This window comes from Pelodiscus sinensis, chromosome 22, assembly GCF_052426305.1.
Source record: "Pelodiscus sinensis isolate ZL-2025 chromosome 22, ASM5242630v1, whole genome shotgun sequence".
Classification (NCBI taxonomy): Eukaryota; Metazoa; Chordata; order Testudines; family Trionychidae; genus Pelodiscus; species Pelodiscus sinensis.
Genome location: NC_143073.1, coordinates 24,372,166 through 24,384,944, shown reverse-complemented (window position 1 = coordinate 24,384,944; position 12,779 = coordinate 24,372,166). Strand labels below are relative to the sequence as shown.

Sequence of the window (12,779 nt, the reverse complement as noted above, 5' to 3'; positions counted from 1 at the left end):
GCTGGTTCGAACCCCGTGCAGCGCGGCTACACGGGGCTCAAACTAGGTAGTTCGGACTAGGTTCCTATTCTGAACTACCGTTACTCCTCATGGAACTCATATTGCTCGAGGAAATCATATTGCTAGATGAGGGAAGACTGAAGGAATTGGTTTTGTTTAGTTTAGAAAAGAGAAGATTGAGTGGGGACATGAGAGCCGTTTTCAGGTATCTAAAAGGGTGTCATAAGGAGGAGGGAGAAAACTTGTTCATCTTGGCCTCTGAGGATAGAACAAGAAGCAATGGGCTTAAACTGCAGAAAGGGAGGTTTAGGTTGGACATTAGGAAAAAGTTCCTAACTGTAAGGGTGGTCAGATACTGGAATAAATTGCCCAGGGAGGTTGTGGAATCCCCATCTCTGGAGATATTTAAGAGCAGGTTAGATAAATGTCTATCAGGAATGGTCTAGGCAGTATTTGTTTCTGCCATGAGCGCAGGGGTCTGGACTCGACCTCTCGAGGTCCCTTCCAGTCCTAGTGTTCTATGATTCTATGAAATACTTCTATGTGAGACAGAAGGTGGCTGTCAATCACAATAGCTTTATTTGGCTCCCTTAAGTCCACACAAAGGCGAATGCCTCCATTCTTCTGTGTCACTACTATAGGTGAAACCCATTCCGAGGAGTCAATCTCTTCAATTATGTCTTTATGAACAAGTTTTGTAAGTTCCTCTGAAACAGCTTCCCTGACTGAAAATGGTAAGCGCCGTAACTTCTGTCGTACAGGCACCACATTATGTCACATTTTAACCTTGTGCACAAATCCATAAGCACAGCCAAGTTTCTCCTCAACCCTGTCTTGGGTCCCAGCTGAAACTGGTATGTACTACAAGGATGTGTCTAGACTACACATTGATGGAGCCATGTAGATGAGTGTACTTGGCAAAGGGAAATGAAGTGGTGATTTAAATAATTGCTGCTTCATTTACATCAAAATGGCCACCGCGCTCTGCCAATCAGCTGATTGTCGGCACAGCACCGTAGTCTAGACGGGGATCAGCTGACCCCAGAACTCTTTGTCATCAGATCCTGTAAGACTCACTGGACCACTGTCTCTCCACAGCTCCAGGGCTCTCAGCAGCAGCGGGAGCAATTTTCCTGCCAGAGAACCTGCCCCCGGGGCCTCGCCCAGCCAGGGCCACCGCGACCTTCCCGTCCCAGCAGAGCGACTGCTCCAGGCACTGTTTTTCTCTAGCCGCGGAGGCAGAAATCGGAACCTTTCCCTTGAATCCCCTTGGTTTGGTCTTAGCCTGGAGGGAGGCCAAGCTGCCTCCCCACAGCCCTCTCCAAGTCACACGGTGGTCCCAGAGGGCAGGCCCAGGACCACTGGCAGATGCTCCTTCCTCTCAGGCTGTGCTCCGTGCAGGGTGGCTGTGGGGTGCCCCTGAGGGAGGGAAGGTCCCCTCGGCACCATGTTCTCAGCCTCAGCCGCCTCCTGGCTTTGCTCTGGGGCAGCAGGGCAAACACGCAGCCGTGGATTCAGGCCAGGCACTCGGGGGACTGACGGGGCTGCCATGCCAGCGAAGTCCCTAGACAAGCTCTAGACACAATGATCAGCTGCTGCATCTCTGTCCCGCCCACATCGGAGCCAGGGCTGCTTCACTGGACGTGTCTCCAGTGGCACCAGCCCAGAACAGCCTAGCAGCAGCTGTGGGGCGTGGGGAGAGTCTGCGCCCTGCAGCCCTGAGCCCGGCACGGGGCCGAATAGGAAGACGTGTGTCCAGGCGGCCACGCAGGTCAACGGGAATTTCAGGCACAGGCATCGCTGGCCTCTTCCTCCAGCCAGGCCGGGCACCACAGGCCATGCAGAGTCCCTGTGGAGAGAGGCGAGTGCTCTCCAGCCCCGCTCAGCCTTTACCCCATGACCAGTCCAGAGAAAAAAATCCCCCTCTTCTAAAATTTCTTTCTAAAGCAAATGGAGCCTGTTTTCCACTGCAGGCCAGTCCAGACTCAGATGGATGTTGATTCAGGCCAGGGAGTGTCAGCAGGACAGCGCCAGCCCGTTGCTGTTGGAGGCCAAGAGGAGACAGGCTGGTTTCCTGGCCAGGAGCAGGCTGTGGGGCTCCCTGCTGGGCCCTGCCTGGCTCCCGCCCATGGGACAGGATGTCCCCCCGTGACGAGCATGCGCCAGGCTCTCCAGTGCATAGCGGAGGCCTCTGCTCTCGGCCCCGCTCCCTGTCAGAGCCGGCTGTGCCCCAACCCTACCTGGACAAGCTCAGGGCTGTCTCGGGCTCTGCTGTCACTGGAACGTCTCCACACACGGCTCCTCCCAGTAGTGCCTGAGGGGCTCCAGGGGGTCTGTGCCCCAGGCGCTGCCCCTCTCCCTGCCTAGCACCCTCTGCAGCTCTCCCGCTGCTCTGCAGCTCCCACACAGGGCTGTGAGGAGAGGCCCCACCACAGGCCCTGACTTGCCGGGGGGGAGCAGCAGAGATGTCAGGAGGGATGGGCTGAGGGGGCGTAGCCTGGGGTGGCTGTTGGGAACAGGAGACACTTTTCCCTCTTCTCCTGGGCTCATGTGTCAGTTGGTCCTGCGAGCAGGGCCCAGCTGCTGCTGACGATGTGACACTGGGGCTGCCCCCACCCAAGCTACTCACGGTGAGAACGTACCCACAGCCCCATGAGCGCTTGCGGGGGATCACTCGGTGACTCCCCACCCCACTCTGACAACAGGCACTTCTCTGCAGAGCGGAGAGGGGGGGGGACCACAGGGAAGGCCGAGCAGAGGCCGGGTGGGCATTAGGGGAAGCCCAAACACCCGCTTTTGAGGGGGTGGCTCTAGGCCTGCCTAGACCACACCCACCAGGCCTGCCACACCCTGGACCAGGGCCCTGCCCAGCAGCAGCAGCTGCAGCCTCCCCCAGCCCCAGACAACCCCCCGCCGGGAAGGATACTGCAGCTTGCTCATGGCATCCTGGTCGATGGCGCCCTTGCTGTTGTACACCAGGGTGCTGCTCAGCAGGACGGCCAGCGTGAAGATCCAGGTGTCGTGCTTGGGGTCGCCCTGGGGAAACGGGCACAGGGGGAGCAGGGGCTGGGTGAGAGCGGCTCCTTGCGTGCATCCTGCCAGTGGGACACAGCGGTTCCTACCGGCCAGGAGGGGATGGGAACCCTGCAGTGGACTTCACTGCAGGGCCCATGGGGATCAGGCTGGCTGCTAGCTTGCCACCCTCAGGTGCAGAAGGGCTCTGGGCGCCCCACACACCCTGGGGTGGGTGCCCTGCCCCCAGGTTTGTGTCTTTCAGTCCTGCCAGTGGCCTTGCCCTGAGTAATGTGGGGGCTGCTCTCCTCTCGCTCCCCGTTTGCTCCTGCGCCAGGCGCGGTGTCTGTGAGAAGCTGCTTTTTCAACTTGGGCCATTCTTGTCCCTCCCCTTCCGCGAGCTCTGGGCTGGGTCTGTCTGCAGGAGCCAGGGTTGAGCTTTGCCGGCAGCGCCAGCCTGTCCCATTAACCGCTCCCCAGGGCAGGACCCAGGGTGTCTCAAGAGCCACCTGAGGTGGGTCTGCCCCAGCAATCCAGGCCGGCTGCACGACGTTCCTCAGGCCCAGAAGCTCCACCCCCAGTGACTCGCTGAGCCACCCAAGGAGCCTCCCTTAGCCGTGGGGCCAGCCGGATGCACTAGCAGGGACCCACCCACTGCACTGCAGGGTCTGCACAAAGTGCCCGGCCTGCAGCGCTGCCCGGCCCCACGGTCAGTGCAGACGCACCAGGGACACCAGCCGGGGGGTCTCCTGAGCGCTCGGCCCTGCTCTAGGAGGGGACCAGACTGTGGAGAAAAGCCTCCGTCAGACTCGGCCCCGTGAAGGCTTCAGCTGCTTGTCCCACGTCTCCTCAGCCTCCCCCACGAGTGCCGGATCGGAGCGGTGTGTTCGCTCTGCGCCGCGCAGCCCAACGGGACCCTGTGTCACGGCCTCTGTGAACCGGCCAGAATCATTCAGCACCTTTGGCTGAGCCCCGGGACCCACCCAAAGGTCCACAGCACCCGAACGCTGCCCCTACCACGGCTGGAGCGCCATGGTGTGTGCACAGTGTGACTCTGAGGGCTGAGGGGAGAGCACAGCAGGGCGGGCTGGCTGTGACCCAACACTGCCCCTTCCACCCGGGGCCCACCCCTTCCAGGAGCCGGGCCCACCCCACTGTGCCCAAGGACCGTCGGCTCCTCTCCCTGAATCAACCGTGGGACGCTGGCCCAGCACAGTTAGCGCTGGGCCAGGGTTTCCTCCCACAGGGCTGGGAAGGGGCCGTGGACACTGTCGGGGGGGCTTGAGTCGAACGTTACAAGGTCTCCTCTCCCCTGTGTTCTGCCTGCTTTCTCTGGAGCCACGGTGGTGGAGGGAACATCCCTTCAGGTTCAAAGGGGCCACGTGAGTTTGGCGTTTTCTCCAGACTCCCCCCTCCCAACTAGCGCCCAGCGGGTGGGGGAGGGACAGGCCTGACCCCAGGGGGTCCAGCGAGGGGGCTGCTGTAAAAGCTGGAATCTGACCACAGCCAGAGAGGCAGGCGGCTCCATTTCCCTCGGGTGCTGCTGCTCCCTGGAGCCTTTTCCTTACTGCCCAGATGCTGTTCCCTCGCCGTGCTGGGAATGTGACGCCTGAGGCTGCCTGAGCACTGCAGCACGCAGAAGTAATGGCTCAGAAACCGCTCGCTTTGGTCTCAGGCCCAGCCTCCCAGGGCAGGACCCAGGCGGAGAGCCACGACCTGGGCACCTCGCACTGTCACAGAGGCTGCCAAGGGCAGGACTCACAGGCACCACTCGTGGGGCGGCTCTGGATCCGTCACCTGCAGCCACACGGTCACTGAGGTGGGCTGGCTGGGGCCCTTCCTGCGGTACGTGCACAGGCACCTGGTTCTAGCGCATCAGCTCCTCTAGAGCCGGGTTGTACGTCTGACTCACCCCTCCCCCTGCTTTCCAGCCGTTCTGACCCACAGGAGCAGGGATTCTGGACAGAAGCCGAGCTCAGTCTCACGCAGATCACGTCAGTGTGCGAGACTCCAGCCATGGCGCACGGGGGGTGCAAAGCCCCCAGCACTGTCAGAGCCACTGAACTGGCCTCCCATCATACGTGAGAGACCCAGAGCTCGGCCCCCTGGGCCAAACCCACCAGGTCTGGATCATCCCCTGGACCCCGCTCCCCAGGCAGGGCCGCCCCTCCCAAGGCCGCCCATCCCCTCAGGGGGGTTTCAGGGCACTCGGAAGAGCTGCTGAAGAACAGGGAGCATGTTTCCATCTCGACTGTAGGGCAGGATCCTGCCCTGGGGCCGCTGCGCCGCGGGGAGTCTGGCTTAGTGCGCGGATACACGGGTGTTACCCTCACCAGTGACTTGTGCATGTTCCTGAGCCCCCTGAGGGCCCCAATTCCTGCCAGAAGAGCAAACACCAGGTGCCCCTGGAACTCGAGGGCAAATGTAACTGCCACAGGCAGGTGAAGTCCCCTCACCTTACAGTACCACCTGTTCCCACCACACCGCCAGAGCCACCTCACCTTATGTGCATCTCCCAGCCCCTCTGTGTCAAGAAGCACCAGGGCATGGCCAGCCTGGTGGGGGTGGGGATGGCACCACATCCAAATTCCCTTGGTGTGCGACTGGACGGTGGAGCCCAGCGAGAACCCTGGGGAGAGAGGACAGGTTCCATGTAGACACAGACACACAGGACGGCTGCCTGAGGGAGGGAGGTCACTGCGAGCCCCAGAGAGCAGCAGGAAATAACACAGGGGGCAGGAGGGACACATGGCCCAGGCCTCTCACCTTTTCTCTGTCCAGCCAAAGCGTTCATGAGGTAGGACTTGCCCGTGCGGTACAGTCCCACAATGGCCACCACCACCACTGGCTGGGCGATGGCCTCCAGGATCTTCACAGCCTCAGGGTTCACCTGTAGGGCCCCCTTGTCATCGCTCTCAATGAGGCACACGGGCTGCTCCATGCGCCACTCTGGGGCCATCGTTTGTGAGCGGGATCGACCTGCAACCCAGAAAACAGACTGAGCCAGCCAGGCAGACCTGCTGCAGGGATCCCCAGGGAGAGGGCAGAGGGGGGCAGGTCTGAGGGCTCCCAGCTCCCCAGGCAAGCAGCTCCCTCGCTGAGTGTAAGACCAGGCAGGACAAGTCCCAGGGAGCAGAGAGTGCTTCCCAGACACACAGCGGTTCGGTAGCGCAGCGATGCAGAGAGAAGGCAGCACTGTGACATCAGACACACCCTGGGAAGTGCAGAACAGCCCTTCCCCACCCTTGTCCCTTCCTCCAAGGGTATGGCTAGACTGAGTGTGAGTGTGGGGAGGGGGGGTTGGGATACTGGAGGTATCCCAGAAAAACTGTGCTGCATCTAGGTAATGTGTTTGCTCTTCTGATTTATTTTGGTGGATGAGCAAATGCGCTCTTTTGGAAGCCGCTGTTTTCCTCATACCATAAGGAAGAAAGGGGTTTTTGAAAGAGAGGTTTTTCCCAAAATTTTGCCCAGTCTAGATGAGCCATATTTCGGAAAAGCTTCTTCCAACAAAGTATCGGAAAAAGATACGCAAAACGCGGAGTGCATTTTGCGTATCTTTTTCTGATAGATCCTCACAGTCTAGCCATACCTCAAGTGTCAGTAGCAGGTGCAGGGCACACACGTCCAGGGCTGCCAGGGCCACTAGACATCCATGAGGTGAGTCCAGGTCTCTGCCCGGGCTGGGAGCACCCGCTGCAGGTGATGAGTCAGCTCAGGCTGGGGACCGGCGACAGGCCCAGCACTCGGGCGGTGACTCCAGCCAGACTCACACATGGCAGAGCTTTGCCATTGGGCACAGGAAGTGCATGGACAGTCTCTGTCCTTTGTCTGTTACCTCTTAGCCCTGCACCCCTCTAGGACCAGGCTGGGTCCTGGCTTGTGCCAGGGGCAGCTGACATGAGGGATATGAGAGAGACTTTCTCTCTCCAAGAATGGACTTCTTGAAATGTGTAAGGAGGGAAAAGTTTAGCTAGTCCATCAAAGTTTATTCTTTTCCTTGTTTGGGGGTTTGGAAATCATGTCTGAGCTGGCTAATTATTTTTCTCCTTTGTAACTAAGGATTACAGCCCAGGGACTTTCCCTGAGGCTATGTCAATTGTGGCTATTTGCCACCTAGCCAATTTACTATGCTTGCAACGGTAGTTTTGTTTTGATAATAAAGGAGTTTTCCTTTTGTTTTGATTAACCGGTATCAGTTGACTGTTGTGTCCTTAGGGTTATGTACCTAATTCCCCAGGCAGAGTCCATTCTTCTGTGCTGATTCCCTCTGTTTTTCCAACTCCAAGCAAAACAGACTTTGAGGTAGAGTGGAGAGCCTTGTCTTAGGGAGGGGATTCCCAAGCGATCTTTTCCCCGGAAAAGGGTTTATTTTATATCTTTTTAAGTACACTTGGGTTGTGGCAGAGAATTTTTATTTCTTATTTTTTTTCTTGTATTTCAGGGAGACTGAGACTGGACAAGCTTGTCGCTGGGAGTACAAAAAACAGGGTTCATAGAGTGTATTCTTCTAGCTGACCCCCATCTCTGCACTTGGAGGGTCAGGTCGGGGGATTGAGCCATGACAGCATCCTTATGGGCAATCAGGTGCTAGCTAAGCAGGATGCGAACCTTCCTGAGGGGTTACCCCAGGAACACACACAGTGGCAACACTGGGAGACAGACAATAGCCATAGCTTCAGACACAGAAGTAAATTGCACAGGCTGGGTTAGAGAACACACACACAACTTATTCATGAAAAAGGATAGATCAGAAGGGGGAGCAAATAGATGTAAGTAGACTCTTGAACAAGTAAAGCAAACATGCAAACTGAGCTTAACATGCTAATGAAACAGCGTTTGGTGGAGATGAGAGACTTCATTCAACTGTCCAGACATATGTTGAGAAACTAACACAGAAGGGCACAGAATATCCAATAAGTTCTTGGGCTGCACGGGAGACATTTTTTTATTTCAGAAGGCTGAGAAAGCTACTGGGGGTGGGAAGCTGTACTAGATGTGATTTTAACAAACAGCTTGGGTGAAAGTGGCCATGAAATCCTAGAGTTCAGGAATCTAAGGAATGGTAGAAGGGAGGCAATGGATTTTAGGAAGGCAGATTGCAGTAAACTGAGAGAGCTAGTAGGTAAAGTCCCAGGGGAAGCAAGACTAAGAGGAAAAACAACTGAAGAGAGTTGTCAGTTTTTCAAAGGCACACTATTAAGGGCCCAAAAGCAAACTATTCTGTTGACTATGAAAGATAGAAAGTATGGCAAGAGACCACCTTGGCTTAACCAGGAGACCTTACATAACCTAAAAATCAAAAAAGAGTCCTATAAAAAGTAGAAACTAGGTCAAATTACAAAGGATGAATATAAGCAAAATAGCGCAAGTACGCAGGGGAAAGATTAGAAAGGCAAAGGCACAAAACGAGCTCAATCTACCTAGAGACAAAAAGGGTAATAAGAACACATTCTAAAAATATGAAGCAAGATGAAGACCAAGGACAGAGTAGGCCCACTGTTCAGTCAATAGGGAAAAACAAAAAGAGGAAACTTGGAAATGGCAGACGTGCTTAATGACTGCTTTCTTTTGGTTTTCACCAAGAAGATGGATGGTGGCAGGATGCCCAACATAGGAATGCTAGTGGGAATGGGGTAGGTTTAGAAGATAAAATAAAAAAAGAACAAGTTAAAAATTACTTAGAAATGTTAGATGTTTGCAAGTCACCAGGCCCTGATGAAATGCATCCTAGAATGAAATGCTTTCTCTGATAGGATAACGAGTCTTGTGGATAAGGGAGAAGCAGTGGACATGGTATACCTAGACTTTAGTAAGGCATTTGATATGGTCTTGCATGATATCAATAAACAAGACAAATACAAGTTAGATGGAGCTACTATAAGATGGGTTCATAACTGGCTGGATAACCATACTCAGAGTAGTTATTAACGGTTCACAATCCTTCTGCAAAGGTATAGTAAGTGGGTTCTGCAGGGTTACGTTTTGTGACTGGTTCTGTTCAATATCTTTATCAATAATTTAGATACTGGCATAGAGAGTGCGCTTACTAAGTTTGCAGATGATACCAAGCTGGGAGGGGTTGTAACAGCTTTGGAGGACAGGGTCATAATTCAAAATGAACTGGACAAATTGGAGAAATGGTCTGAGTTAAACAGGCTGAAGTGCAAAGTGCTCCACTTAGGAAGGAACAATCAGTTTCACACATGCAGAATGGGAAGCAACTTTCTAAGAAGTACTGCAGAATGGGATTTAGGGGTTATAGCGGTCCACAAACTAAATATCAGTCAACAGTGTGATGCTGTTGCAAAAAAAGGAAACATGATTCTAGGATGTATTAACAAGTATGTTGTGATCACAACATGAGAAGTCATTCTTCTGCTCTACTCTGTGCTGGTTATGCTTCAATTGGAGTATTGTGTCCAGTTCTGGGCACCACATTTCAAGAAAGATGTGGAGAAATTGGAGAGGATCCAGAAAAGAGCAACAAGAATGATTAAAGGTCTAGAGAACATGAGCTAGGAAGGAAGACGGAAAGAATTGGACTTGTTTAGTTTGGAAAAGAGAAGATTGAGAGGGGACAGGATCGTGGTTTTCAGGTATCTAAAAGGCTGTCATAAGGAGGAGGGAGAAAACTTGTTCATCTTGGCCTCTGAGGATAGAACAAGAAGCAATGGGCTTAAACTGCAGCAAGAGAGGTTTAGGTTGGACATTAGGAAAAAGTTCCTAACTGTCAGGTGGTCAAACACTGGAATAAATTGCCCAGGGAGGTTGTGGAATCCCCATCTCTGGAGATATTTAAGAGCAGGTTGGATAAATGTCTATCAGGAATGATCTAGACAGTAGAGGGTCCTGCCATGAGGACAGGGGACTGGACTCGATGACCTCTCAAGGTCTCTTCTAGTCCTAGTATTCTGTGATTCTATGAATACTCAAGGAGCTGATTGAAGAGGTATCTGAGCTATCATCTTTAAAAAGTAATGGAAGTTGGAAGAGATTCCAGAAGACTGGAAAAGGGCAAATCTCGTACCCATCTATAAAAAGGGAAATAAGAACAACCCAGGAAACTACAGACCAGTCAGTTTCATTTCTGTCCCAGGGAACATAATGGAACAAATAATTAAGGAATCCATCTGCAAACATCTGGGCTTTCAAGTAGGAATAAGGGATCTTCCGGAAAAGGGTTTATTTTCCGCAAGATCCCATCTAGGTTGGCGCTTTTCTCCGGCAAAACCCCGAGCCGGAAAAAAGCGGCAGCCATGTTCATGCATATTTAAATCGCCCGCGGCATTTGCAATTCCGAAGTGTCTCATTAGCATCCCTTTTCCGGAAAAGGGTGTCAATGTAGACACAGCCCTGGAACATAATAAGGCAATAGGTAACAGCCAGCAAAGATTAGTAAAGAACAAATCATGTCACTTTCTCTGTTAGAATAACAAGTCCTGTGGATAAGGGAGAAGCGGTGCACATGGTATACCTAGATTTTAGTAAGGCATTTGATACATTGTCACTTGATCTTCTTATCAATAAACCAGGCAAAATACATCTAGTTGGCTTCTATAAGTTGGGTGCACAGCTGGCTCAATAACTGTTCTCAGAGAGTAGGTATCAATGGTTCACAATCCTGCTGGAAGAGCAGAACAAGTGGGGTTCCGCAGGGGTCTGTTTTAGGACCGGTTCAGTTCAATATCTTCATCAACAATTTAGATATTGGCATAGAGAGGACACTTATGAAGTTTGCAGATGATACAAAGCTGGAAGGGTTGTGAGTACTTTGGAGGACAGGATCAATATTCAAAATGATCTGGACAAACTGGAGAAATGGTCTGAGGTAAATAGGATGAAGTTTAATAAGGAGAAATTAAAATAAAAGGAAGTTTTTCTTCACACAGTGCATAGTCAATCTGTGGAACTCCTTGCCTGAGGAGGATGTGAAGACTAGGACTATAACAGGGTTTAAAAGAGAACTAGATAAATACATGGGGTATGTCTACACTAGCCGCCTAGTTCGAACTAGGTAGGCTAATGTTGGCATTCGAAGTTGCAAATGAAGCCTGGGATTTAAATATCCCAGGCTTTATTTGCATCTTCCCATCCGGGCGCCATTTTTAAATCCCCTTAGTCCGAACTAACTGCCCGCGGCTACATGTGGCAGTCAAACGTTAACTCGAACTAAGTCCTTAGTTCGAGTTAACTGTTACACCTCATTCCACGAGGAGTAACAGTTAATTCGAACTAAGGAGTTAGTTCGAATTAACGTTTAACTGCCGCGTCTAGCTGCGGGCAGTTAGTTCAGACTAAGGGGGATTTAAAAATGGCGGCGCCCGGGAAGATGCAAATGAAGCCTGGGATATTTAAATCCCGGGCTTCATTTGCAACTCCAGTTGCCCTCATTTGCCTACCTAGCTCGAACTAACGAGCTAATGTAGACATACCCTCAGAGTGCAAGTAGTGTTCTCATCCATCCTTCCAGTTGAAGGAAAAGGTCCAGGTAGGGATCATCAAATCATGGAAGTCAATGCGTGGTTGCGCAGGTGGTGTCAGAGACAGGGCTTTGGTTTCTTCAACCATGGGACTCTGTTCCGGGCACAAGGATTGTTAGGAAGAGATGGGATCCACCTAACCAAGAGAGGAAGGAGCATCTTTGCGGGAAGGCTTGCAAACCTAGTGAGAAGGCTTTAAACTAGGTTGGTTGGGGGATGGTAACCAGAGCCCTGAGGTAAGTGAGGAAGTTGGCTAATGGGAAGAAACACAAGGAGGAATGAGCAACAAAGGAGGACCCCTGACTCAAATGGAGAAGGTTGGGCAATCAGCTGGTTATCTAAGGTGTTTGTACACAAATGCAAGAAGCCTGGGAAACAAACAGGAAGAATTAGAGGCCCTGGCCCAGATAAAGAATTATAATGTGACTGGAATAACGGAGACTTGGCGGGATGACTCACATGACTGGAGCACTGTCATGGAAGGGTATAGACTGTTCACGAAGAACAGACGGGAGAGAAAAGAAGTAGGAGTTGTATGTTAGGGTATGTCTACACTACAGAGTTAATTCAAAATAACAGACGTTATTTCGAATTAACTGTAATAGCTGTCTACACATACAAACTGCTATTTCAAATTTAATTCAAAATAGCAGAGCCCTTATTTCAAATTAGGTAAACCTCATTCTACGAGGAATAACACCTATTTCGAAATAGCTAATTCAAAATAAGTGCTGTGTAGACACTTATTTCAAATTAGGGGGCCTCCAGCCCTTCCCAGTTCCCCCTGGTGGCCACTCTGGGCCAAACCAGGAAAACTCCTCTCCTCTCCCCCAGCCCCAGGGCCCTTAGAGGGGCAGACTCTGGCCACTGGGCACGTGCAAGATCCAGGCCTGCCAGCAGCCGCAGACTCTCAGCCAGTGGCCAGAGGATGGCAGCCAGTGGCAGCCAGCTCTCCCCCACCCACTCCTCCAGCAGCCAGGGGCCATAGACGGCGCATGCCCTCTTGGACTAGTGCGGAGGTCATGGACCTCATTGAGGTTTGGGGGAGGCCCCCAACTTCCATGATCTCCGCACTAGGCACAGGAACGCGGCCGTCTACGGCCTCATAGCAGCCACCATGGCCAGGAAAGGCCACAGGTGCACCCAAAAGCAGGTGCTCCTGAAGGTCAAAGAGCTGCGGCAGGCATATGCCAGGGCCACCAGGGGCGCGCCGCAGCACGGGCTGACACCTGCCCCTACTTCCCCGCCCTCGACCGACTCCTAGGAGGCGGGGCGGTCCACACC

The 12,779-nt window shown here is 52.9% G+C and overlaps 1 protein-coding gene across 1 annotated transcript in view; it reads right to left on the bottom strand.

Annotated features, from left to right (window-relative positions):
* Window positions 1-12,779, bottom strand: part of LOC142819583 (guanylate-binding protein 1-like) — a 112,463-nt gene that overhangs the window by 64,058 nt on the left and 35,626 nt on the right. Inside the window, exons 9-11 of the mRNA XM_089772587.1 lie at window positions 5,779-5,991; window positions 5,514-5,641; window positions 2,927-3,036 (exon numbers count right to left, since the gene is read on the bottom strand). Of these exons, the coding sequence (XP_089628713.1) occupies window positions 2,927-3,036; window positions 5,514-5,641; window positions 5,779-5,991 (451 nt within the window). The remainder of the gene's footprint in view (window positions 1-2,926; window positions 3,037-5,513; window positions 5,642-5,778; window positions 5,992-12,779) is intronic.